Below are 25,662 nucleotides of genomic sequence, written 5' to 3' on the forward strand. Positions count from 1 at the left end.
CTTGGCTTCTTAAGAACAGCTGAGACTAGAGAAAACAGCGGAGCCAACTGGATGGCCGCGAAAGAGAGATCAGATGAATGAACTTTCATAACGAAGTTCTCGCTCGCACTTGCCAATGTTTATCGCACTTCGGAGTTGCTAAAAGACGCAATTTGTTTAGCACCAGCAGCAGTGCCCCTCTCCCTCTCTAAAACCCTATATACACAAACAACATACATATGTACATGCACTCATTATCTACATATACACTCATAGCTTCCTTTATGTGTATGTAAGGAGACATGAATATACAATAAAATGCTGATGGCAACACAGAGTTCTTGTTTGGGCTTTTTTTTTTTGCATACGCAGCTAACTGCGTTGCAGTGCTTACATGGATGTTTTGTTGTTGTTTTTACTGCAGCGCCTATGTGTGTGTGTTGCCCTCTCTCTGTGCCTATGGGAAGTAGAAGAGAGCACAACAAAGCTAATGCATGTGAATACATAATAATTTGGTCTTTCGCTAAACACATACCTATCTATGTACATACATACATGTGTATTTTGATTGTTGGCGATGTATATTCATATACATATACATATATTTGTATATACTACATATGTAAATAGACGGATAATATAAAAGGGGAAACAAGTTCGGACAATTATACAAACAAAAAAAAAAAGAAACGAGAAAAAACAGCAACAAATGTCAAATTTTTGGGCACGCAAAAGCGTTGGGAACTTACGGTTCTGTTGCAGTTGCAGTTTTCTTGTGTGTGTTTATTGTTTTGTGCCATACACAGACACGCGCGCATACACACACGCACACACACCAAACAGTCAAGCACAAACATACACACACGCACGCACACAAACAAATCGGAGCAACAACGACCCACTGAGTAAATGACACTTGATTGTGGTTCTTTACACCGTTTGCATAATACTAATGCAACACTTTTGCATTATTAAAATTTCTATGAATTTATTGAACCGAATACAATATTTGTTTGCGTTCGCTCATTTTGCGTGCTTTTCTGCTGTGGGGGCGCTGGTGTGTTTGTGATTGTGTGGGGAATTTTTAACAGACCTCAATTATTTCCAGCACTCTGGCCACACTACACATCCGACACACACCACACATGCCACAAAATATCGATACTATCGATAAGCAGTATCGGAAATACCCAAAAAGAAGTTGCTACTGGTGCTGCACAAAAAGAAAAGCACACACAATTCTCGCACAGTTTATACATAGTAGCACGCGCCTAACTCTCAAGTCTCTGTCGTGTAAATAATAAAAACGGAATTGTTCATAATTGTTACCATTTTGTTTAGTGTCTGTGCGCGTGTGTGTGTGCTTGCAAGGCAAAAAATTGTTTCAAAACGGTTGACAGGCGGCGCTGGCCCAGTGCAATAGACATTGTGTGTGAGGTAAGCATTAATAAATGTGCAAATCCCAAGGCCCCAAGGTCCCTTGGCCAGATAATAAATAATTATGTACATTGTGGTGTTATATTGATATGCATTGCCAATCGAAAGTAATTGCCCAATTGCAGAAAAGGACAGCAATACATTGGCAAAGTGCAAGAAATCGTTTGTGAAATTTCAACAAATCAATTGTTTTTTTTTTTTTTTTGTTTTTGTGTTTTCCTACTTCAAATTGTTATTGAAATGCAATTTGAAATGGAGGTGATTGCAGTAAATTGCTACAAGCACATACACACATAGTTTGCATTATTGTTGTACATGAATAACCCACAAATACAATTCGCATTTATCTACATGCTAAATTGAGGCTCCGGGACCCTGAAATCGTCAATGCAGCCAAAACAAATTGATTTAAGGAAACAAAAAAAAAGTTAACTCGAGGCTAAGAAAAAATAATAGCTAGATTTATAGCCGGCCCGATTGTGGGCTGTTTTAGCAAGCTAAATTTAATAAATTTTACAATTTCAGCAAATAATTTTATTATGTTATCAACCATTAAATCTCAACACATCTTAGAAAAAAAACCACTTCAATGCAGCCAAAACAAACTGATTTAAGGCTAAAAAAGTCGAGGCCAAACAAAAAGAAATAGCTAGATTTATAGCCGGCCAGATTATGGGCTGTAAAAACCAGCTAAATTTTAAAAATAAATTATAATAAAAATAAAAACAATTATAAATTTAGCATTTCTGCAAATCCTATTATTTGTTTAAACAAAATTATCGACAGTTAAGTCATATAAAATCAATATGAATGTAGCCAAAACCAGCTCATGAAGGCTAAAAACAGCCAAATCTGGATTTAGATTGCGAAAACAATAATCGGTTTAGCTTCGCATTTTCAAATAGCTTAGCTGAATGTGTATTAGTATTAGTTTATAACGCCTTACGCTTCATTGGCTTTCAATTAGCAAGTAGATATTTTCAATGTAAGATTTATATAAATTTATTTATTTTTTTTTTTTTTTGCGTTGAAGGTAATTTTAATTCTCTGATTTGCCCAGTAAATTGACCTCGTATCTGCAAACTCGAAATTGATTTCAGAGTGCATTTAATAGGTAGATATACATATGTATGTATATCAATAAATATATGTACAACAGTTCTATCCCTGATATCCCTGTAGATATCTTCAAAATATTTGATTTCTTTGCTGACTAGAAAAAGAAAACAATTGAACTTGAAAATGTATTTTATTAAGTATTACTTATTAAATAAAATAAATGTATTTTACTTAAGTATTACTTATGGAATAAATAGATCTACATATTTGTATATTAACCGGAAACAACTTAAAAATTTATTTTACTGAAGTATTATTTTTTAAATAAATAGATCTATATGTATATATATATTTTTTTTAAGTTTACTCACTTTTGTTGTATCCACACAAGTGTTTTTAGGTTCAATGGAATGTAAACGCTTATATTACCTTAATATGAAGTAAAATATATAAATGTTTAGTTTCTTGGTATGTAAACAAGTTTTTCTGGTATGCCTAAGATTTTAACGGTATGTGTATCAATATGTTTTCCTGGTACGACTCTACCACATCTGTATTAATCATTTTCTGATATACTTAAGACGCTATTCTATATATGTATATTTATATGGTTTTTCAAGATCTTTTAAGTGGAAATTCAAATTTCCTGGTAAGACTTTATAGTATGCATATCAATATGTTTTCCTGGTATGAGTCCATCATATCTGTATTAATAGTTGTTTTTTTTTGCCAATTTTACTGTTGAATTTCCAATTTCAGTTGCTTTACTAATCCGTTATTCATTGTTATTATCATTATCAGTAAGCTCGGAATTGTGGTAGCATGCTGTGGACGGTGCATCTGGACGGCGGGCCGCAGCGGGTGAATCATGCCGCCGTTGGCGTTGGGGACTTCATCTACAGCTTTGGGGGCTATTGCACCGGCGACGATTATCGCTTCAATGAGCCGATCGATGTCCACGTGCTGAACGTGCACTCGCTGCGCTGGACTCTGGTGCCGCAGCAATGCGACTCGGATGGGGATCCCTTGAAGTATCCGCTGGTGCCGTTCCAGCGCTATGGCCACACTGTTGTCGCCTACAAGGAGCGCATCTACATCTGGGGCGGCCGCAACGATGAGCATCTCTGCAATGTGCTCTATTGCTTCGATCCGAAGACGGCGCGCTGGACTCGTCCGGCGGTCAGCGGTTGTCTGCCGGGCGCCCGGGATGGCCACTCGGCCTGTGTCATTGGCCATTGCATGTATATATTCGGGGGATTTGTGGACGAGATCAATGAGTTCAGCAGCGATGTGCATGCGCTCAATCTGGACACAATGGAATGGCGCTATGTGCAGACGTTCGGCGTGCCGCCGACCTATCGCGATTTTCATGCCGCCGTTGCTTACGAGGAGGAGCGCATGTATATCTTTGGTGGGCGTGGCGACAAGCACAGCCCGTACCACAGCCAGGAGGAGACCTACTGCCATGAGATTGTCTATCTGGACATGAAGACAAAGGTGTGGCACCGCCCCTTCACCGCCGGCAAAGTGCCCGTGGGACGACGCAGTCACAGCATGTTCGTGCACAATAAACTGATCTTCGTGTTTGGCGGCTATAATGGACTATTGGATCAGCACTTTAACGATCTGTACACCTTTGATCCGCGCACCAAATTGTGGAATCTGGTGCGCGCCAACGGACAGGCACCGACGGCCCGGCGACGCCAGTGCGCCATTGTCGTGGGCACGCGCATGTTCCTCTTTGGCGGCACAAGTCCGCGCTGCGCCATGCCGCAGGCCCCGACGGCTGTGTCGCGTGCCAATGACTCGACACAGCCAACAGAGCAGCAGCAGCAGCAGCAGCAGCCACAACAAGAGCAACAGCAGCAACCGCAGCCGGCAGCAGCAGCAGCAGCAGCGGCAGCAGCGGCGGCAGCAGCGGCAGCAGCAGCAGCAGCAGCAACCACATTGATTGACTACAGTGATTTGCATGTGCTAGACTTTGAGCCCACGCTGAAGACGCTGGCCACAATGGTGGTGCTGAAGCATCAATTGGACATCTCGGGCCTGCCGCGCAGCTTCCGTGCGGACCTGAACATGCTCACACAGCCGAACAGTATTACGCGTCCGATCAACCAGGCCGGCTAGCATTTATTGTTATTGTTACCGTTACGACTGTTGTGCGTCCCTAACACAAAACCACTCTGAGCACATAGTTAATATTATGTACATATATATAAATCCATATAAATATATATATATATATATGTATGTATGCACACTTGGGTTGCTGCAGCCAGCTGCGAGGCTTCCTGGACACACGGAGAGCAATGGGCGAGAGAACTACATAATTAGCTTAACTTAAAAAAAAAAAAAAAGAACACGCGCTTCTGAACAAAACGCTTGCAGAAAGGCGGATTGCACTAGTCCCAGTAGTCGTCGAGCAATCCAACCGATCTCTTCCGAATGTGCTCGAAATATCGAAATGACACCACACATACACATACACATACACAAACACACACATACACTGACACACAGACTCATACGCACACACACTCACATATGTCAGCCAACAAAGTTTCAGAAACTTGCTTGGACAAACAATGAAACAGTTAGCTTTAGTTTGTAAAATGTTTATACATAATTACCTTAAATAAATTTCGCATATTATTATTAAACAAAAAATAGAAGAGCAAATGTCGTATTTATATGTAATATCGCTAAAATTATCTCGATCTGAGCAAATATCCAAAAATTTTACTTTTAGATTGAAGGATATAAAAGCAATAATACTTTTATTTCTCACTTTATTATCGTACTCTGCCTCTCTCTCTGTCTGACTCCACGGATCTCAGACGATATCTCCCTCTATCTTGCTCTGAGCTCATATGCTTTCTCTGTCTTACTCAAACGAACTCATATGCTATCGCGTTCAACTGCTATCTACCTCTCTGTCCTACTCAAACGAGCTCATGCTATCTCCTTTTATTCGTTTCACCCAACTGAGCTCACTTGCCATCTACCTCTCTCTTTCTTAGCCAGCTGCGCTTATATGCACTCACGCTGTCTTACTCAAACGATCTCATATGCCTTCTGTCTGTCTGGCCCAACTGAACTCTTATGCCATCTCCCTCTCTCTCTCTGTCTTATTTAATTGAGCTTACTTTCTCACATTTCCAAATAATCAACATTCCTTCTTTACGTGCATTATATTTTCTCTTAAATAATTTATTGGCATAAAAAAAATAACATCATATAAATCTATGATTGACAATACTTAATTTAATTTGCATAGTTAAGAAACTACAATTAATTAGCTTTTTTTTCTCTCCTATCGATCAAGTAAAACTAGCTTTTTTCATTTAGCTCTAAAGTTGGCATCACTGCCGCTGCTAGCCGACGGCGCTAGTGAAGCCTCGCAATGTCAGGTAGCCGTTTATGATGTCCGAAGGCAATTGCTGCATTGAGCCGTACTCCTCGGCATTGGCGAAACGCAGTTTGGAGTGGGGGTCGACATATGGCGCTGGCAGCCCACTTATATCCGAGTATTTCTTGGGTGGTATGAGCGAGGGCGGTGCATTCAGCGTGAAGTCTGCGAAGTGAACCAGAAAACATTAAAACAAATTCGACCATCAACGTTTAGACTTTGCGTATTTACATGTCGGCTGGTCGGGCGGCAGCTTCTGATTCCGTTCAATGTTGTGAAGCTGTCGCAGCGGCCGATAAACGCAGTTTCTGGGAAATATAAATGGACGCTTAAACGAGCGTTTGATCTTTTGCACCGAAGTTGTTTCCATTATTTTTTACTCTGTCTAAAAACGCACGAAGAATAACAATATTGTGTTGTTGTTTGAGGTATCGATGCCGCAATATGCGATGTATCGATAGGTGCTTAACAACGACTGCAATAGTCGGGGCATATTTAAAAAGGTTCATAATGTTCTCGGGACTTCTAGTTCATAAGTATACATATTGGAAATTATGAACAATGTATTTAAATTTTTATTTTGGTTTGACTAAAAAATAAATTTGATTTTAATGAGTATTTCCTATAAATTTAATTAGCTCGCCTTTGCCAGCACTTTGAAATCGTCAAATGAACTAGTTCGGCATCTAAGCCTTGACAGTTGCTTTAATAGATAAGGTTTTTAAGCAGGCTCTGTAATTTACTGTGATTTTCTTTCAAATTAGTTTGAGTTGAAGAACGTATTTCTCCCATATTTAATTTAACTTGCTTACTGGAGTCTGCATATTCAGCACATCATCAAGTGAACTAACAAATTTGGAACCTGAGCGGAACAGCGCATTTCTAACAGCCATTCATTCCGATTGTCCACTATTGTTGTAGACGTGTTTGAGAACCGAAAGCAACTGTAATTTTGCACCTTGGTCGACTGACGTTAACGCTACTTAAGGATGGCGCGCAATGCAGGCGGCAACAACAACAATACAGCCAAGTCAAGCGCTACGGGCCATCATCAGGCAACAGCCGCCGGTACATCATCCGCAGCAGCAGCGGCCGCGGCTGCGGCAGCCGCAGCGAGCGCCAAACACAAGCGCAGCAGCAGCAGCAGCAACAGAAATTACAAATTCAATTTGTCCTCAAAACTGATGCTGGACAAGTGGAAGACACTCGTCGGCTGCCTCTCATTGGCCGTGGCTAGCTACTTTGGCTACCTGGGCTACCTGGAGACGCGCGTGAATACGCCGTTCGACAACCACAAAATGGTCTCGGCCAGCGGCCTGGACGATCCGGAGCGATACTGGGGCTCGTATCGCCCGCATACGTACTTCGGCATGAAGACACGCGATCCCCATTCCCTGGTAATGGGCCTGATGTGGTACACTCCCAGCAATCTGGGACCCGATGGCCGTGGGATTAGGCACTGGTGCGAGCAGGGCGACAATTTGGATGGCTATGGCTGGACGCATCATGATGGGCGCAGCTTCGGGGTGCAGGAGATACAGGATCTGCCCTTTGAGATCAAGACGTCGTTTGTCAAGTTTCCCGGCGAGAAGCAGTACGGCGGCGATTGGACGGCCCGGATCTCGGTGCGGAATACGACGCGTGCCTGGGACCGGAGCATCTCGCTCATCTGGTATGTGGCGCTGGACGAGCGCACCAATGGACACATCAAGTACGTCTCCGACGAGAAGAGTCCGGAGCCGGGCGTCTATGGCGAGAGTCAGGGACTGGGCGAGTTTCAAGTGCGCTTCCATGCGGTCAAGGGGCGCATCCAGCACAAGTCCTATTTGAGCACCGTGGCGCCCAATCTGAGCAAGCTCAAGGAGACCATATTCGCCCACTTTCGCGCCTTTCCCAGCAAGCGTGGCAATCGGTTCATTGGCCTTCCCGGCGAGATTGTCTCCCAGAACGGCGTGCCGTCAACGAATCCCGAACCAAATCTGATTGCCATCCAGATTACGGCCGAGGTGGACTTCACGCTGGACATTACGTACCAGTCGACGTCGGGCTTTGCCCTCGGCGAATCCATACCGAAGCCGCCCACGGGACGCGCCTACACGGACGCACTGCAGGCGAAGATTGGCGAATTCGACAAGCGCTTCGAGGCCACCTTTCAGCTGGCCGCCAAGGGCTATGCGCCGGATATGATACGCTTCGCACGCAACGCATTCAGCAATATGATCGGCGGCATTGGGTACTTCTATGGCGCCAGCCGGGTGCAGTCTGTGCACACCCAGAATCCGGTGCCGTATTGGAAGGCGCCGCTGTATACGGCCGTACCGTCGCGCAGCTTCTTTCCGCGCGGCTTCCTCTGGGACGAGGGCTTCCACGGCCTGTTGCTCAGCGCCTGGGACATTGACATTGAGTTGGACATCATCTGTCATTGGTTCGATCTGCTCAATGTGGAGGGCTGGATACCCAGGGAGCAAATCCTGGGCGTCGAGGCGCTGGCCAAGGTGCCCGAAGAGTTTGTGACGCAGCGCAACAGCAATGCCAATCCGCCAACGTTCTTCCTCACGCTGCACAAGCTCCTCACCCAGCACAAGGCCCAGTTGTCCCAAAAGGGACGGTTCGCCACCCTGGAGCGGCTCTATCCGAGGCTGCAGGCCTGGTTCAACTGGTACAACACCACGCAGCGCGGTAAATCTCTGCCCTGTCCCTCTCCCTCACTCACTCTCTGTTTCTTTTATGGATTGGCCATTTCACTCACTTCTCTCCCCTTGCAGGTGAAATCCTGGGCACCTATTTGTGGCAGGGACGCAATGCGAGCGCCGTGCGCGAGCTGAATCCCAAGAGCTTGTCCTCCGGCCTGGACGACTATCCGCGCGCCTCGCACCCCACCATGCGCGAGCGCCACGTGGATCTACGCTGCTGGATAGCCCTCGCAGCCGGCGTCATGGCCGAGCTGTCCACGTTGCTGGGCAAGAACGATGTCAAGTACTACGAGACGCTGTCGTATCTGACGGACAACGAACGGCTCAATCGACTGCATCTGGATCCGTACAGTGAACACTATGCCGACTGGGGCCTGCACACCGATTCGGTGACATTGAAACGTCCGCCGGTGTTGGCGCCACAGCGAGCGGCGGGACAACGTGGTGGTGCCCCACCGATGCAGCAGGAGATGCGTCGCTATGTCTCCAAACAGCCGGACTACAAGTTCGTCGACAATATGTTCGGCTATGTGAGTCTGTTTCCCATGCTGCTGGAGCAACTGGATCATGATTCGCCCTATCTGGGCAAGATGCTGAAAGATATGCGCGATCCGGAGCTGCTCTGGACCAACTATGGACTGCGTTCGCTGGCCAAGAACTCGCCCATGTATATGAAGCGGAATACGGAACACGATCCGCCATATTGGCGCGGTCCCATCTGGATCAACATCAATTATTTGGCCGTCAAGGCGTTGCGGCATTACGGCCAGATCGACGGGCCCTACGCCGACCTGGCACGCACGATCTACGGCGAATTGCGCGAGAATCTGGTGAAGAACATATTCCGGCAGTACCAGCGCAGCGGCTACATCTGGGAGCAGTACGACGATGGCACAGGCGAGGGCAAGGGCTGCAAGCCGTTCACCGGCTGGAGCGCGCTCGTCGTCCTGCTCATGGCCGAGCAATACTAAAGAGGCCATTATCTAGCGGTTGCTACGAGTTCCTCCTGTGATACACTCACGAAAACAAAACACGAGAGAGAGAGAGAGAGAGAAGAGAGAGAGAGAGAGAGAGAAGAGAAGAGAACAAAATTTTCAAACTTATTCCGTGTGCATTACGAATTTTGTTTTAGCTTTTAGCTAAACTGTTTCCTTTCCAAAGATTTACTATATACATACATACATATATATATGTATGTACTACATCTATATGCATGGGTATATCTGTATATCCACGTAGTACGTACTTATCTAATATATCAACTTGAATGTTCTTCTGTCTGTCAGCAAGGCTCAATGTTCCCTTACGGCTGACTGCGCCTATTTTAAGCTGTACAAATTACAAATCCGACAAATTACGTAAATTAGCGTTAATAGATGAATTTACTAAAAATAAAGCCAAGTAAAAACTGCAATATACAATATAAACCAATATAAATAAATGTATTTAGCGTTGCTGTAAACCCCATAGAAATTCAAAGAAACAAAAATGGTTCGTGAATAATTAGCCCAGGCTTTGGTTCAACTTATGCAGAGATCTGTTTGATCTTAACTCTAGTCAGGTAGTTAGTAAGTAGTATGTTTAGATAGATGAGAGAGAGAGAGAGAGAGAGAGATAGAGAAAAAGGGGTGGACGGAGAGAAAGAGAAAGAGAGGTATCTCTCTCAGTAACGCTTTGTTGTCAGATCTCACATATGTATGTTCAAAATACGAAGTTGAATTTCTTCTGCTTCAAATTAGTTTTGCTATTTTAGGAACGAAATTTGAATCTAGGCCAATAATTAATTAAGTTATGCAAATTATTCAGGATTTTAATTAAAAAATTAAAGAAAACTAAACTTATGCAAGTAATTCGTTTCATTTCTTTCGATAGTCAAGATTTTTGCTGAACTTGATGCAAGATATAAGAGAAAATAAAGTATATTTGTATAGCCCATAAGAGGCTATATAAATTGCAAATGGGATTTGTGAAAGACATGAAAAATGAGATATTATATTTGAAAATCTATAATATAGTGAGAAGTTATATTATATGATAAATGAGAGCATATATGTATATAATATGTTCTGAGAGATCTATTAGGTATTTGATTTATGAGAAGATATGTGGGAATAAATATGTGAAAAAGGATATGTAAGAGTATAAGATATGTGAGTAGATATATAAGCAAGTGAAAACAAATATATATTATTGTATGCGAATATTGATAAATTATATTATATATAAAATAGATTATATATAGAGATATTCTGCATGAGCAGATGTTATAGAGCTCTTTAGTTTCATAGAGAATCTTTCAATAAAATGTATGCATATTTATTAATGTATATCTAAATTTATTACTGCATAAGGGAACTCCAAGTGGGTCCGATGCATGGCAGCATGATGACATATATAACGATTCTTCTTTGAACTCTCTAACTCTAGTACCTCTATTACCCAACGGAAAGCAAACTTATTTATTTAGTCTTCTATATACTTTAATTTCGTATATGTATTTATTGTTGCTGGACTTGAACTCGTGTCTTCATTGGCTGATCAACAAAGGGATTGTCTATATAGTAGTAACCAATACTATCATAGACTACAAAATGCTTGAAAACCATAAAAAGTTGAATTTGAATTAAAAAACCAAAACTTTTGCTTAGTTTTTTTTATACTAATATATTTTTAGCTTATTTACAATATTTGTTATTTTGGATGTCAATTTGCCTGATAGTAGTATAATCCATATATATATATATATATATATATATATATATATATATATATATATATATATATATATATATATATATATATATATATATCCAAAATGTTCGATTCGAAGTAACACATTTTGCTTACGATCTATGGGGCTTACAGTTTGGGTTTTCTCTTCAATATTTGAACAACAACATGCGTTTAAATTAGCTTATACCTAAATTGTCATTTGCTATCAAAGTAAAACCAGTAACTTAAAAAATTATCCGATAGAAACGCTACAAGGATTAATTAACTAAAAAAAAAAAAATTAATAATGAGACATTTTTTTGTTGGGACTATGAAGTTAAGGCTAGCAAATCCTACAGTGTCTCATATTAATATTATTATAGCATACACATATATAAATATATATATATATATATATCTATATTCTATGTAGCATAAGATGTTACGATCTATACAAGGCGAATTGTTGCCGCTGCTGATGAAGCATATTACATACAAATTGTCGTAACAACTAAACGGAAGTATACGTTAGTTAAATACATTTCATAATGAAGTACATGGAACAAAGTCTTATGGCGGCGCATAGATGCCAATGCCTCCTAGAGATTGGTTATTTGACCTTTGTCATTAACACAGTTGGTATGCTGGGCCTAGTCGGACTTGTGTGTACTGGTCGCACAGGCGGAACTCTTTTGATAACGCTTGAAGGCCGGCAGTCGGTCGAGTAGAGCCCACAGTATGCTGCCAGGCAGACGTTGATGCTCATTGATTAGATCCTCAATGGCCGTGGCCACCTGCGATATGGTAAACCATCATGTATTATCGTATAATATTCATATATTCATTCATTAGCTAATTGAGTTTCACCGCTCACCTTTATCTGCAGCTCCTGCGGCGTTAGGTTCTCGTCGTACTCGATGGGCTTGCCCAGGTATGTGCGAAACTTGACGGGAAATCCACCGTAGATGGGATAGACCGGTATGCGCACCTTATTGTACAGCCGCATGAAGAACGTCCGGAAGATGCCCAGCTGTCGGAAGCCCTCGCGCAAGTTTTGCGTAAAGCAGGGTATCACCGGCACCTTGGCCTCCTGGGCCACCTTGGCGAAGCCGAGCCGATTGCGCCACAGCAGCTCGTAGTAGTGATCCCCGAACTGTGCCTCATAGACGCCGCCGGGCGATATGGCCAGCAGATTGCCGTCACGCAGTATGCTGACGCAGGACTGCACCGTGCCCGGACTGATCTGGAATGCCTCCGAAATGGTGCCCCAGCCGGGTATCTTGAACAGAAACCGATCGCCGACCGTATAAATCAGTCGCTCGCGCTGCAGCAGCATCCGGGAATTCAGATAGTACATATCGATGGGTATCGCCCCATGATAGTAGATGATCAGTGCTGGGCCCTCCCGCGGCACATTGTCCAGCCCGATCACCTCATAGCCATGATAGATCCGGGCATGCGCGTCCCAGATGGCGGCCACGATTTTCCGACCGACGCGCCAAAAATTTCGATCCGTTTGCACAGATCGCATTATGACTTGCCTGCAATTGGAGTGAGATGGAGAGCCATGTGTGAATGAGATAGCTAATATAGAGGAAATTATATATTCTCTTGAGTAATTTTGCTTATACATGTAGATGGAGTTGATATTGCTAAATATATCTGGAGATAGTACGATTATAATTAGTAGTTGTGAAATGGTGTAAATAAAGGTAGGAGCTCTAGATAAGATCAGATCAGTTGTAAGCTGATGTAGATCAGAAACAACGGATATAATGAACTACGGATAAGCGATATAAGTTCTAGAGAGACATAGGTTATAATCAGAAACTTTGGATAATAGAGCTACAGATATCAGTTCAACTGATATATAGTTGGTTATATAGAGACATAGACAAATGGGATATATGTATGTAGTGGATAGATATGGTTGATCTACAGCAAGAAGAATCTCCGGATTAAAGACCTATACACAAGTGATATAAGTTCTACTGAGCTATAGTTCATAAACCGAAAAAAGTAACTTTGTCTATAAAGAACTATGGATAGATCTAGTTGATGTTACTAAATAAGAAACTTTGCATATAAAAAGCTATATACATATATCTACTGATCTGTAGACAACTCATATGGTATACGCTATAGATATAGGCAAGGAATATATATGCATATATACATATATATAAGTTAGATAAACATATTGTGAAGATATGAGTTCTATAATGATAGATAGATAGATTAGCGGCATTATTTCTATAGGGATATGGATTATTGAGTTAAGATAAGATATAGATGATAGACAGCCGATATATGCTTTGTAGACATATGAGTACAAAATTTGTTGAAATTATTAGTCAATTTAGTCAATCAGACCCACTAGAATGGATCTAAAATGTCCCCGACCACCAATGTGATTCAATGTGATTAGTTTTATATGGCATATGGGGCGGCAATTGAACTGATATCATGCTAGTTGCGTGCTATAAACTGGAGCGGTATTATCTTTTATCAACAACGTAAAAACAAATCATGGGAAATGACGAAAGAGAGGCGATCTTGGGCATTCTGGAGTTGAGATACCCTTTTCGATAAAACGAGAAGTAATTAATAAAAAATAAAGTAAAGGTAACAGAATAAAATATACTAAAAATACTATAAGTAAAATATTATAACAATATAGGCTATTTAGATAGAAACGGTATCTATAGTTGAGTATTTCTCAAGTTGTTCGATGTATTGAATTGCTTAATGAAATTGTACACAATTATTTCAATATATGTTCGATAAGCTATAAATAAATATATATAAAAATGTACAAATCTATATTACCTCATATATAGACATATCATATACACATATATATATATTTCGAAATTCCCATGAATGCAGCCTAATAAATGTTTTAAGCGTATCGAAAATATTTCATTTTTTATTTACATTTTATTTCAATATTTTTACCGCTAACTTTAAAGGTTAACGCTTGTGTGGTTTACGATCCAATGCTAAGGTCTCCACTTGTAATGCTCGTTGGATTTATAAATGCTAGCGATGTGTGCGTGAGTGCGTGAGCTGGGGCTTATCAGCGTGGGGGCATGAGCATTATTAGTCGCCGACGGAGTTAATATCAATGGCATTTTGTGTTTTCTGTGCTTTGTGTTTGCTTTGCACTTCACGACGCGCTAATTAATGGCGAAATTGATAATATTATTTAAATTTAGTTTAGGCAGCTGCAGCGCAACATCATCGTCATTAGAGGCTGGCTGGCTCAGGTGTTATCAGCGCCTAGCGCACATTGCCAGCGACTATCAAAATCTCAATTAATCAATGGACAAATCGTCTTTTCTGACTACAATTGTTTCTTTTCTTTTAATGAAATATTTACGTGCGTACAGCACGATCTTCTGATCTCAACGGGAGCAGCAGAGGCAGCAGCAGCAGCAGCAGCAGTAACGCCGGCGCAGCAACAGAGTCTCTGCACCTGTTTACGTTGACCTCCAGCCCACCCCCAGCGAGTGTTGGAGCAAAAGTTTGGCTGATAAGATATCTCTCTGTGTATGCATCGCTTATGGGCGTGGCACTATTGTGATCTTCTCCAAATAACACCAAATCCATACATATCTATTAGAACCAGTGCTGCCACCTTTTCATTAGCATTAAAAGCTAAATCTAGCTGGAAAGGGGACCTTTTCATTGACTTTTGCAATTTTTTTAGGAAAATTATATCATTTTATAAAGCACTTAAATTTGAAATTAAAATGAAAAATTCATTAAAAAAATTCAGAAATAATAAAGCTAATCCTCTTGCTCTCGGACTTATTAAAGAGCCTAATATGACGGGAAAAAAGGCTGAAATGGCTGAAGTCAGTGATATGAACCATTCACTCATATATATTAATTTTTATTTTTGCCCACAATATGAGTAGATATAGACGCCATATCCTATAGATTTTCGGCTGTCCAAGTACATATACATTCCCCATTTCAGCTCTCTGAAACTTCAACTACGACGGTTTCTGAGATACCCAAAGTTGCAAAACTTAATACATAACAATTCGAGGCTATGTTCCAAATTTGAGATCTATAGCTTCTACTGCATATGCACTGAGAGACGAAACATTAGGAATCTATTGCATAAAACCAATGTATATATCAATAAAAATCATTTTATTATCGTGAATGAGTACAAAATTTGTTGAAATTATTAGTCAATTTAGTCAATCAGACCCACTAGAATGGATCTAAAATGTCCCCGACCACCAATGTGATTCAATGTGATTAGTTTTATATGGCATATGGGGCGGCAATTGAACTGATATCATGCTAGTTGCGTGCTATAAACTGGAGCGCCGTTATCTTTAACCAACAACGTAAAAACAAATCATGGGAAATGACGAAAGAGAGGCGATCTTGGGCATGCTGGAGTGGAAATACTCTTGTCGAAAAACGAGAAGTAAATAATAAAAAATAAAGTAAAGGTAACAGAATAAAATATACTATATAATACTATAAGTAAAATATAATATAACTAACAATTTTACACAAATAGATTATAATAAAATAACATTTTTGAAATTTATATTTCTATGGAACTCTGGTTCCACACACTGCTTATACAAATCTAGCTATATGAACTTGAAAACATGTTCCGTTTCTTATCTGTTAATGTATATGGGATATATATAACAGAAAAGATAAAAACCGTAAGCTATAGATGTATATAATACAAGATAAAATTTTTTAAGATACCAGATGATCCATATATGAAATTTGAATAGAACAACTTAACAAATGGAATAGCTTCGTTTATGTAGAATCACCCTAGTCTATAACTTTACACTAATTCATCCAATACCATGGGAATATATACATGCATTCGATATAAAGAGTATTTGAAAATACTACAGCAATCGTCTGAGGTTTGTGCGCTTATCGCACGACGGCCCGTGACGCATGGTCGGACTATGTTTGGGTAACTGAGCTCATACTAGCTGTGTATTAGATATTCCGGCGTAATTATCTGACGGAGGTGTGCGAGAGTTTCATTGAACGGTTCAATGGAACGAACCCTAGCCTAATGACACTGCAATCTATTTGGTCTATCAATAGCAGTATCGAGCTCTAGACTGGACTTCTAGTTAATTAGCATTCGAACCGGTTTGAAGTTATTTAGTTTTGTTATTTTTACATTGCTTAAATGGCTATCGGCGAGAGAGCTCTAGAGGGCTTTACGTAAATACTAAATTGCGCATAGTCAGCGTCAAGTAGCATTCTAGGGGGCATCGAGGGCCAAAGCGCTGGAGTGTACGGGTTACTCGATAGGAAAGCAAACCAAAGCAAAATCAAAGCGAAGCGTTCCACGATTTCGATATCAGAAAATGCAATGCCAGCATTATTGCTATACACAATATTGCCTATATAATGGCATGACATGTATCTACATATGTACATATGGGCACGTCAGCCATTTTATGGGATTCGTCCACTTACCTGTGCAGCTTATAGATGAACAGCACCAAAAATGATATGTAGATAAGCGCCACGAAGACGAGCGGCAGTAGGAATGTTACCATCAGCGGCGTTAGAAAACGATATAGCCATAGCGAGTAGTCCAGATCAATGTATGCAGCTGTGGATTGATAAAGCGTATAGATTTATCAAATATATATATAGATAAATGTATAACCATATATAGGTGCAAATATATATGTGTATATAGCAATCATATGTGTGTATAATATAGAAAAATTGTCAATTGAATTCAACGATTTTCGCTTTAGGTTTTGAAACAATTTCTAAGCTAATTTTAGAGAATTAATTGTATTGGAGATGGTAAAATTACAAAAAACCAATCGAATTTTACGAACAACTATTGGTTTTTGAAACATTTAGTAAAAATATAAAAAAAGATACGATTTAAATATATATTATCTTATGTAGACAGATGTATAGATATAGATATACATTAAAAAAAATTTGTATTGAGTAAAGACCTAATTAAAATATATTACATATTTATATATGTATTTTATTTCATAAATAATAGTATATTCTAAAATTTCTCAAGTTCCTAACTATTTTTATTCATTTAATTTGAATGATAAGGTTAATTTAAAAATATCGAAAAAAAAATCGTATATTTTTATTAGTTTTGAAGCATATTTTCTGCATTTACTGAATTATTTTAATAGATTTGATTTAATTGCCTAATATCGAATTCTAAACATTCAGTAAGCAATAAGTGTACATATTTTTAATATTTAAATATATATAGAATAGATCCAATTATTTATAAAGTTATTGAATTATGTAAATTTTGACCTTATGTATCTATGTATATATTATTTAATTAAAATTTTGTATGCTAATTATACAGAAAATGACAAAAATAATATGATATGATATATTATTATAATATTAGATTCGGTATAAATATCGTATGCATAAAACCGAATAAAAATATTAAAACTTGGCAATAAATATCACATACAAAAATAATTACAAATATATCCATTTATAAATTTGCCAAACGTTTTTTATTCCACGTATATTCCGCTGTTGGCAGTGGAAAGTTGGTAATTCATTTATTTAAGCAAAGAACAAAGTTTAAATTCAAACTGAACTTTCGCTTAATTTGTTCACTCAAAGAAACGAATTTACATAATTAAAAACATGGCAAAATAAATTTTAAAAAATTTTAAATATGCAAAAGTGAAAGACAATAAATATGTATGTATTTATATACACATATACATATATAATGAATAATATATGTACATATGTGTGTACGTGTATATATGATATGTATATCTTTGCTATAGTATATATACATACATACATATTTAGTTATTTAGATAAATTTGAGTACTTACACAGTATTGTTTGTGGATTCTTTATGAAATTGATAAAAATATCCATTTTTGAGGTATTTGTTGGCGGCTGTTTATGGCTGAGGTTTCATGGATAAGGCGGAGGAGTTTTGTTCTGTTTATTTGTGTTATTTTTGTTCTACTGATTGCTGTTGTTGTTGCTGTAGGTTTTGTTGGCCAACGACTTGCAAATGTTGTCCCAAATTTTCACTTGCTTTCTTTATTTGTTTGGGCTTGCTTACTTCTTTTTTCTTTTTTGGAATTGGGACTGTGCGCGGTGTGGTGGGTTCACGTTCTCACCGGCTCACGTCGTTGTGGGTTGTCTTTGTTGTTGTTGTTATTGTTTCTGATTTTGCTGTTGATGTGGTTGTCTTACGAACTCAGGTGTTGTTTTGATTGTTGTTGTTGTTTTTGTTGCTTGGTTTATTATTATTGCTCGTGTTGTTTCTACTGCTTGTGTTGGGCTCATTTAAACGTTGGTAACTCATCACTGCTGCTCGATGGCTCGTTGGCGTTCGGATCCGTTAAACATTTACATATGTATACTTAATGAAATTAACTTGCTTCATTGTTGATATTAATGTTCTTATTACGTTGCTTTCGTTATAGCTATTATTGTTTTACTTTGCTGCTCGCCCGTCCGCTTGCTTTATAGACAACTGAGGCCGAGCAGCGTCTGCCACATTGTGTTTGTATTGCGGGGTATCTTGCGGTTAGCTCCTCTTTAACTTAATAATATAAGCTAGTGAGCCCCAAAGTATTGCACGAGACCTATTTGTTTACATTGTTGTGTTGGGCCCATATCGATGACACTATCGATGTTGCACAGTTGACGCACAAACAGCTGGCAACGCTCAGGCCCCCCAAGCTGGCCAGCTGTTCGGCTAGCTCATCTGGTCGATCTGTCGCGATAAACGATAGTCCACCCACAAAATATCGATAGCAAAATTACGATACTAACAAAATATGTTGCTCTGTGTTGGTTGAGCTGCACGTGTTCGGTTTGGCAATTTAAATAAAAGTTTTGTGAGAAGTGCGTCGCACTAACATTCTCTGCAAATGGGTAAATTTCGTTCGAAATTGAAACGCCATGGTAAAGGCAAAAGCTGGAGTAAAGGCCAATCGGCTGTATCGAATCCTGAGCAAATGAAACACCGTCTTAAAGCAAAGTCGCGCTTTTTCCAACCAAATTTAAATCTGGGTAAGTCAATTGCGAGGCGCCACACATGATATTAAATAAATGATATATGCGATACGATAATATACAGCTGCAGCGAGCTCAACTAATGGACTCACCATGGAGGCCGTGCACAAGCACGAACAGCGTCAAGCCTACAATGCGGAGACAACAACGGTAAATGATGTTGCCGGTAGCCTGAAGTCTTTTACACTGGAGGACGATGATGGAATGTCGGGCACCGGCACACAGCCAAGCACCGTCAAGACCTTTCAGACCTTTGCCTCCAACTACAGCAGCTGCAGTAATGTCAGCTTCAAGAAGCTACTCACCGGCTTTCGTGCCTCCTCCGATCTGCACAAGGAGATGTTGGCCATTTTGAGTGCATTGACAGAAATAATACGCGAACGTGGCGGCAACGAATCTTCCACTGAATACTTTCTGCTCCTCATCAGCCAAATCGAGGCGGCCACCGAGGAGCGCGACATCATTGCCGGCGTTGCTTTGCTATCCATGGGCATTAAATCAGTGCCGGCGCCGGTGCTGCGGAAACGTTTCTCTGAAACAGCCGAAACACTGCAGCAGCTGTTGCAGCGCTTCATTGAGTCCAGCAATCAATCCGTCATTCGCTATGTAAGCCACTGTATAATGCCCAACGTTGAATATGATTTAATAAATATTATTTTCATTCCAGCTGATTGGCTGCATGTCTGTGCTGTTGCGTGCCCAGGACACTGCCACATGGACGTACAGCTCCACGTTTCAGTACTTCGATGCACTGCTCGCCTTTACCATCCACTCGAAACCGAAAATACGTAAAGCGGCCCAGCATGCCATCGTCTCCATCATACATGGTAGCTGCTTCATGCTGCCACCGACTGCCGCTGAGGGCGAGCCGGGAGCTGATGCTAAAGAGGAACAGTCACAGGCATCGAAGATCAAGTATCATCCGGCTAGCAATCGTGTAACGAAATTCTGTTTGGCCCAGTTCAAGCCCGAAGTGTTGGCCAACAGTCAGACAACAGTACTGCATACGCTGTCCCTGCTAAAGGACACGCTGGCTGGCTTCCGCACCGAGGATATACGCAGCGTGTGCGAGAATCTGCTCTCCATAATGACAGCGGCCAACATCCTTGTGAGGACCAACTGTTTTCAGGCTCTGCACACACTCTTCCAGTCGCGCAGCGCCAACCTGAATGCGTTATTGTGCGCCAAGCTGCTGGCCGCCATACACGAATATCGGCCAGATCGCAGCGATGTGCGCCAAACGCTGGCCTGGATCACAGTGCTCAAGGAGGGTCATTTGCATCTGGCCACCCTGCAACTGGACTTGTGCATGCAAGCGCTTCCGCGTCTCTTCGAGATCTGCACCACGGATCTTTGGCTGTCAGAGCGCACCGAACTCGTGGTAGGCGTCTCCAATTGCATTAAGGAGATGCTGCAGGATTGTGTGGCACGCGCCTGTGCCACAGAGGAGCTGGCCAATCAATATCGCCCGTCTGTGATCAAGATAATTGGTGCCATGCACAAGGTGCTGAATTCACCCTTTGGCGAGATCTCCAAATATGTTATTCTCATATTCTCCATTGTGTTCGAGGCGTGCGGCAAACATTTTGGGTGAGTAAGATTACCTAAAGCCTAGAAGCGTGTAAACTCCTCCTTTTTATTCCATGAACCCATTTAAATTTGATTAGATTGAGAAGAGGATTATAGGGTTTCATATGTCAAATGAACTGAGTCGATTTAGCTGCGTCTGCCCTGTTGTCCTTATGTATGAACACGGCGATCCCAACACTTATAAGAGATAGAGAATTTTTTCATTGTAGATACCGCGAAGATCAAGTTTGATTAATAGAAAATCAATAGCTACTCCGTTATTATACTCTATTTCGTATATAATTTTACGTTCATTTGATATCATTTCCTTCTTCGTTATATTTTTACATAATTCGAGAGGCAGGGTATATTCTAGTCAAGTGCCCCGACCAGAGTTTCCCCACATGCTGACATATCTATTGCTCTTTCTGTCTGACCAGATCCGAATTGATGCCCTCGCTGGCAACGATTGGCAAACGTTATGATAGCAACGGCGCCTTGCGTCTGCAGATCGAGCACACGGTGATCAGTGCCATCAAGGCGCTGGGCCCGGAGCTGGTTCTACGTGCTCTGCCACTGAGCGATGCCAACGGCGACGTGTGCCTGGACCGATCGTGGCTATTACCGCTGATGCGCGAGGGCGCCACTGGGGCGAGCTTGCAATTTTTCATGGAGCACATTCTGCCACTGGCTCTGAATAGTCAGTCGCATTGGCGCAAGCATTTGCAGTCGGGGCAGACGGTGACCAAGGCACACATCTATGAGCTGCTATGCTGTCAGCTGTGGGGTCTGCTACCCGGCTTCTGTCGCCAGCCACGGGATCCGGAATATTTGCGCAAGCTGGCGCCAACGCTGGGCGATGCCCTGGAGCACAATACAGAGTTCCGTGCGGCCATCTACGATGCCTTGCTGGAGCTTTTGGATGACAGTCAGAGTCCGGAATGCCATGCGATTATGGGCCAATATGCGCGCAACTTTCTGCCGCGTCTCTTCAACATCTACACACAGAAGCCCAACACCAGCTACGAGGGGGAGCAGCGCAAACGTGCTCTGGCCGTCATCCGTGCCTATATCGCGCGTGCTCCGGCCGAAGTGCAAGCGCAGCTCTTCGAGAGTGCCCAAAGCCTGCTGGCGGCCAGCGCAGTAGCCAGCTTCGAATACGACTCCTACTTTGACATCAATGCGGCCATTGTCCGGGTCCAAAAGTGTCGCGGCATCGAGGCCTACTTCGAGAAGTATATGGCGCCCGTGCTGCGCAACGACAAGTCCAAACTGGTATCACGTGACGAGCAGAAGATGAAGAAACAGCAGCGCAAGACATACGAGTGAGTAGTGGCATACCCAATTCAATCATTTACAGGGTATTGATTCTCTTTTGATATCATTCTAGATTGCTGCGCGAACTGATGACCTCAGAGTTGCCTTCATGCCAAAAATTCACGCGTAAAAATTGCATTTCATTGCAACAGATTCTGCTCGAAGCTTTCAATACCACATGCAGCGTTTGTCAGGCGTCGCGTTTATAGTAAGTTATGATGCATCAGTAATTTGATGAAACCAATGGGGAAAAACTGAATAGATTTTACGCTGAATTCAGTCTGATAGAAGCCCCTCATGAAGCATGGTTTAGAACGAAAAGCTGAGTTAATATAGTCATATTCTTCCGTCTGTCTAAGAATGCGGCGATCTCGGAACTTAAAAGAGCTGGTGATTTGAAACTTCATCTGTAGATCTCTATATTACACGCGCAGATCAAGTTTATTTCAAAAATTCTACAACTAATTCCACTTTAGTGTTATCGAACAAAGAGTGCACCGAAATTCAATTGAATTATATTTCGAAGTTCTTTGCAATTAGCATTTCGAAACTTTTGCATTTAGTTTATAATACTTTGAATTATAGATCAGTTGCAATGTTGGCCAATATGTGAATGAATTTTAAATTGGAAATGATTTAATAGAATATGTAGTTGATATGCAATGCAAGTTTCATTAAAATCGGTTTAGTCAAACAGAAGTTATTAAAGAAAATGACCGTCTTCATCCATAAGAGATGCCTAGACTGACTGTATTAGCAGCTCTGCGCTGTGTTTCAGGTATCTTCTAGTCGTACACTGTCCATCAGAGCACATTCACATATTTGATTTATATACCTAATTTGTATTCAAGAACTATACCCATTTCGCTCAGTCTGTCTGTTTCTATGCTAACCAAACCCCTCACACCAACCTTCTCTTTTCATCTCATTAAATGTACTACTCTGATAATTCGAACTATTTGATATCCCTGCATAGTTGCCTGAAATCACTGCTGGACTGTCGCAGCAAGTTGGCATACAACGATCAGCTGGTGATGAAGGCCATACCGGAGGCGGTGCTCAATTACAAGGAGTTCTCCACACGCAAGGAGCAGGTGGCTGAGCAGCTCATCAAGCAGATTGCGAATCTGTATCAGGAGGCTGGCAAGATCAATGAGTTTGTGGACATCCTAACGGCTGGTTTCACCGGCGACGAATCCCTGATAACCAATACAATTCTGGCCTTCCGTGCCGTGCTGCAGCAGCAGGGCCAGCATCTAACTGTGAGCACGTTGGAGTTTGTGCTGCAGCAGGTTTCCGTGTTCATAGTGCAAAAGTCGCGCAATCAGGCCGAGGCAGCCATCGCCTTTCTCATTACATTCATTAAGGTGATGCCCATACCACTCGTATCAAATCACTTGGAGACGATTGTGAGTGACGGCTCTCATATATCTCTTTGGCTTTGACTAGAGTCGCTCTAATTGCTGATCTCTTGCAGATGCGCTCCCTTTCCGCCATGACCAAGGATACGAAACGCTATTGCCGCATACAAATTGGCTACTTCCTGAAGAAGCTGTGCAAGCGCTTCACCACGGAGGAGCTGGCGCGCTTTGTGCCTGGCGACGATGAGATAACCCATCGCCGTCTCAAGAAGATACGCAAACAAATGCGTCGTGATACACGTAAAAAGCAGAACGAGGAAGCCCAGGCCGAGAGCTCGGATGAGGAGCTAGTGGGCGGCCTTGAGCAAAAGAGCTATACGTAAGACATGAGGCTGATTGCCAATCCACCATGAGTAGCTAAGGCAACAGTTATCTATTTGCAGTATCGATGACATTTTGGCTGATTCGGACTCGGATCTGCCAGAGGACTTGGAGGATGAAGAGGGCGGCGCAGCTGCCAAGAATCGCTCGGCTAAATCAAAGGCCAAGTCAAAGCAACCGCGCAGCACTTACATACGCGAGGAAGCCGATGAAATCGTCGACTTGGCCGATCTCAAGTCAATTGGCAATGTGCTGAGTAGGTTTTGTTATCTAAGCTTAACTTGATATATTCTCTAATGTGCGCTGCCCTTTTTATCCATAGCCAGTGGTTCTGCTGCAGCTGCTGCTGCAACTGGCAAGCAGTCCAAGGCGAAGCCGCAGCAGCCCAATGGCGGCTTTAAGACCGCCGAAGATGGGCGTCTGATCATCAGCGACAAGGCGTTGCGTGGCCAGAAGAGCGATGGAATTGATGATGACAGCGATGGCGATGACTCCTCGGCTGATAGCGGCCATGAGGCGGGCAATGGCGGCGGCGCCAAGCGCGGCATGGAAGAGGACTCCAGTGATGAGGAGGATCTACACAAGCCAACCAATGCCAAGCGCAAGAGACAGGCCAGCGATGCACTAAGCATGCGCTCCGGCAAGACAAGCACCAGCACACGCAAGGGCATACACCGTACGCTGAATGCCACGGCCACAGATGCCATGTCCGTCAAGTCGGGTGGGGGGCGCAGCAAAGTGGCTGGCAGCGAGTACAGCAGTAAAAAGGCCAAGGGCGATATGAAGCAGCGCGGCAAATTGGATCCCTATGCCTATATACCGCTGTCACGGAATACGCTGAACAAACGGTGAGTCCATCAACAACAGGGGCCCAAATATTGACATAATCAATAAATAAGTAAATAATCTAATAAATTTTGTTGATTGCAGCAAACGGGCAATGAACTCGCGTAAGTTCAAGAGCACCGTGCGTGGAGCTGGCGGCGAGGGGGGCGAATCGGCGACTGGGCAGGCGATGCGCGGCACTGGGGGTGGCGGCGGCAAGCGCGGACGTGTTTCCAAGAGTTACAAATAGAGAGACGGCAATAGAAGTGGATCATAAAGATAGACCGAATAACTTGTATAATTCGCTGTTATTTTGCTATATATAACTTTATAAAAACACAAACACATATACAAACATATACATATATATATATAAATGTTTATATACTGAAGCACTTAATCATGTGAATGATACAAATGTTAATATTTCATAATTTACAACTATTTCGTTATTATGTACACATGGCCTATAAATGAGAACTGTGAGGTGTTTAGGCAATCTCGTTCCTAGATATGATTTTATAATCTATATATATTTTATTTTCTATATTTTTTGAGAATCCGCTTAATGTATAATGTAGGTAAACTTGTTCATAAAGAATCGTATGATTTCACAATATACATATATATTTTTTTTAACGAGAGTATGCTTACTATTAAAATATATATTTTTTTAGTAAATCTAATACAAAAATGATTTGAAATGTAATTTTCTATCGCAAGGCAACTTTGAAATTAGTCTTATTTTTGTTAGTTACTTGGTTTTAGTACTGAGTATATATTGTATATATATTTTAGGAGACGGATTAGCAAGGACTCGGCTTCGAATCCCAGTTTAGCGCATATTTCG

The 25,662-nt window shown here is 41.6% G+C and overlaps 5 protein-coding genes across 7 annotated transcripts; 3 read left to right on the forward strand and 2 right to left on the reverse strand.

Annotated features, from left to right (window-relative positions):
- Positions 1 to 1,128: 1,128 nt before the first annotated feature.
- On the forward strand, positions 1,129 to 5,154 carry LOC115565245 (kelch domain-containing protein 3). Of its 2 annotated transcripts, none has more exons than XM_030390301.2 (2): positions 1,129 to 1,416; positions 3,277 to 5,154. In XM_030390301.2, exon 2 carries the CDS (start codon positions 3,298 to 3,300, stop codon positions 4,600 to 4,602), a length of 1,305 nt encoding a protein of 434 aa, XP_030246161.1. In that variant the 5' UTR covers positions 1,129 to 1,416; positions 3,277 to 3,297; the 3' UTR covers positions 4,603 to 5,154. The 2 variants fall into 2 exon arrangements, with proteins under 2 accessions (XP_030246161.1, XP_089119080.1); XM_089262954.1 differs by having other exon boundaries at positions 1,135 to 1,272.
- Positions 5,155 to 5,717: 563 nt separating this feature from the next.
- Positions 5,718 to 6,342, reverse strand: LOC115565243 (INO80 complex subunit C). Its single transcript, XM_030390299.2, has 2 exons — positions 6,116 to 6,342; positions 5,718 to 6,049 (listed from the first exon to the last, which is right to left on the reverse strand). Exons 1-2 carry the CDS (start codon positions 6,252 to 6,254, stop codon positions 5,850 to 5,852), a joined length of 339 nt encoding a protein of 112 aa, XP_030246159.1. The 5' UTR covers positions 6,255 to 6,342; the 3' UTR covers positions 5,718 to 5,849.
- A 406-nt stretch (positions 6,343 to 6,748) lies between these two features.
- Positions 6,749 to 9,991, forward strand: GCS1 (mannosyl-oligosaccharide glucosidase). The gene is made up of 2 exons (XM_030390300.2): positions 6,749 to 8,563; positions 8,650 to 9,991. Exons 1-2 carry the CDS (start codon positions 6,874 to 6,876, stop codon positions 9,546 to 9,548), a joined length of 2,589 nt encoding a protein of 862 aa, XP_030246160.1. The 5' UTR covers positions 6,749 to 6,873; the 3' UTR covers positions 9,549 to 9,991.
- Positions 9,992 to 11,637: 1,646 nt separating this feature from the next.
- Positions 11,638 to 18,974, reverse strand: LOC115564925 (DGAT1/2-independent enzyme synthesizing storage lipids). 2 transcript variants are annotated; one of them, XM_089263753.1, is made up of 5 exons: positions 18,159 to 18,974; positions 16,777 to 16,915; positions 12,164 to 12,830; positions 11,944 to 12,083; positions 11,639 to 11,898 (listed from the first exon to the last, which is right to left on the reverse strand). In XM_089263753.1, the coding sequence occupies exons 1-5, from the start codon at positions 18,202 to 18,204 to the stop codon at positions 11,889 to 11,891; spliced, it is 1,002 nt and encodes a 333-aa protein (XP_089119879.1). In that variant the 5' UTR covers positions 18,205 to 18,974; the 3' UTR covers positions 11,639 to 11,888. The 2 variants fall into 2 exon arrangements, with proteins under 2 accessions (XP_089119880.1, XP_089119879.1); XM_089263754.1 differs by having other exon boundaries at positions 11,638 to 12,083.
- A 117-nt stretch (positions 18,975 to 19,091) lies between these two features.
- Positions 19,092 to 25,361, forward strand: LOC115564924 (RRP12-like protein). Its single transcript, XM_030389773.2, has 10 exons — positions 19,092 to 19,356; positions 19,424 to 19,965; positions 20,027 to 20,949; positions 21,369 to 22,253; positions 22,319 to 22,453; positions 23,222 to 23,654; positions 23,723 to 23,985; positions 24,050 to 24,243; positions 24,310 to 24,835; positions 24,918 to 25,361. The coding sequence occupies exons 1-10, from the start codon at positions 19,215 to 19,217 to the stop codon at positions 25,060 to 25,062; spliced, it is 4,188 nt and encodes a 1,395-aa protein (XP_030245633.1). The 5' UTR covers positions 19,092 to 19,214; the 3' UTR covers positions 25,063 to 25,361.
- The last annotated feature ends 301 nt before the right edge of the window (positions 25,362 to 25,662 follow it).

The sequence above is a fragment of the Drosophila navojoa genome, chromosome X (genome assembly GCF_054131105.1).
Source record: "Drosophila navojoa isolate 15081-1374.11 chromosome X, UAZ_NAV_1.0, whole genome shotgun sequence".
NCBI classification, from domain to species: domain Eukaryota; kingdom Metazoa; phylum Arthropoda; class Insecta; order Diptera; family Drosophilidae; genus Drosophila; species Drosophila navojoa.

Excerpts from the sequence above, each read along its gene's own strand:
- LOC115565243 (XM_030390299.2), bottom strand. The coding sequence starts at position 6,254 with ATGGAAACAACTTCGGTGCAAAAGATCAAACGCTCGTTTAAGCGTCCA. Across the intron at positions 6,050-6,115 it reads GCCGCCCGACCAGCCGACAT|ACTTCACGCTGAATGCACCG; the intron begins GTAAATACGCAA and ends TTCACTTCGCAG.
- LOC115565245 (XM_030390301.2), top strand. The coding sequence starts at position 3,298 with ATGCTGTGGACGGTGCATCTGGACGGCGGGCCGCAGCGGGTGAATCAT.
- LOC115564925 (XM_089263753.1), bottom strand. The coding sequence starts at position 18,204 with ATGGATATTTTTATCAATTTCATAAAGAATCCACAAACAATACTGT. Across the intron at positions 16,916-18,158 it reads GAATCCACAAACAATACTGT|CTGCATACATTGATCTGGAC; the intron begins GTAAGTACTCAA and ends ATCAATCCACAG. Across the intron at positions 12,831-16,776 it reads TTCATCTATAAGCTGCACAG|GCAAGTCATAATGCGATCTG; the intron begins GTAAGTGGACGA and ends CTCCAATTGCAG.
- LOC115564924 (XM_030389773.2), top strand. The coding sequence starts at position 19,215 with ATGGGTAAATTTCGTTCGAAATTGAAACGCCATGGTAAAGGCAAAAGC. Across the intron at positions 23,655-23,722 it reads CAAATCACTTGGAGACGATT|ATGCGCTCCCTTTCCGCCAT; the intron begins GTGAGTGACGGC and ends GATCTCTTGCAG. Across the intron at positions 24,836-24,917 it reads CGGAATACGCTGAACAAACG|CAAACGGGCAATGAACTCGC; the intron begins GTGAGTCCATCA and ends TGTTGATTGCAG.
- GCS1 (XM_030390300.2), top strand. The coding sequence starts at position 6,874 with ATGGCGCGCAATGCAGGCGGCAACAACAACAATACAGCCAAGTCAAGC. Across the intron at positions 8,564-8,649 it reads GTACAACACCACGCAGCGCG|GTGAAATCCTGGGCACCTAT; the intron begins GTAAATCTCTGC and ends CTCCCCTTGCAG.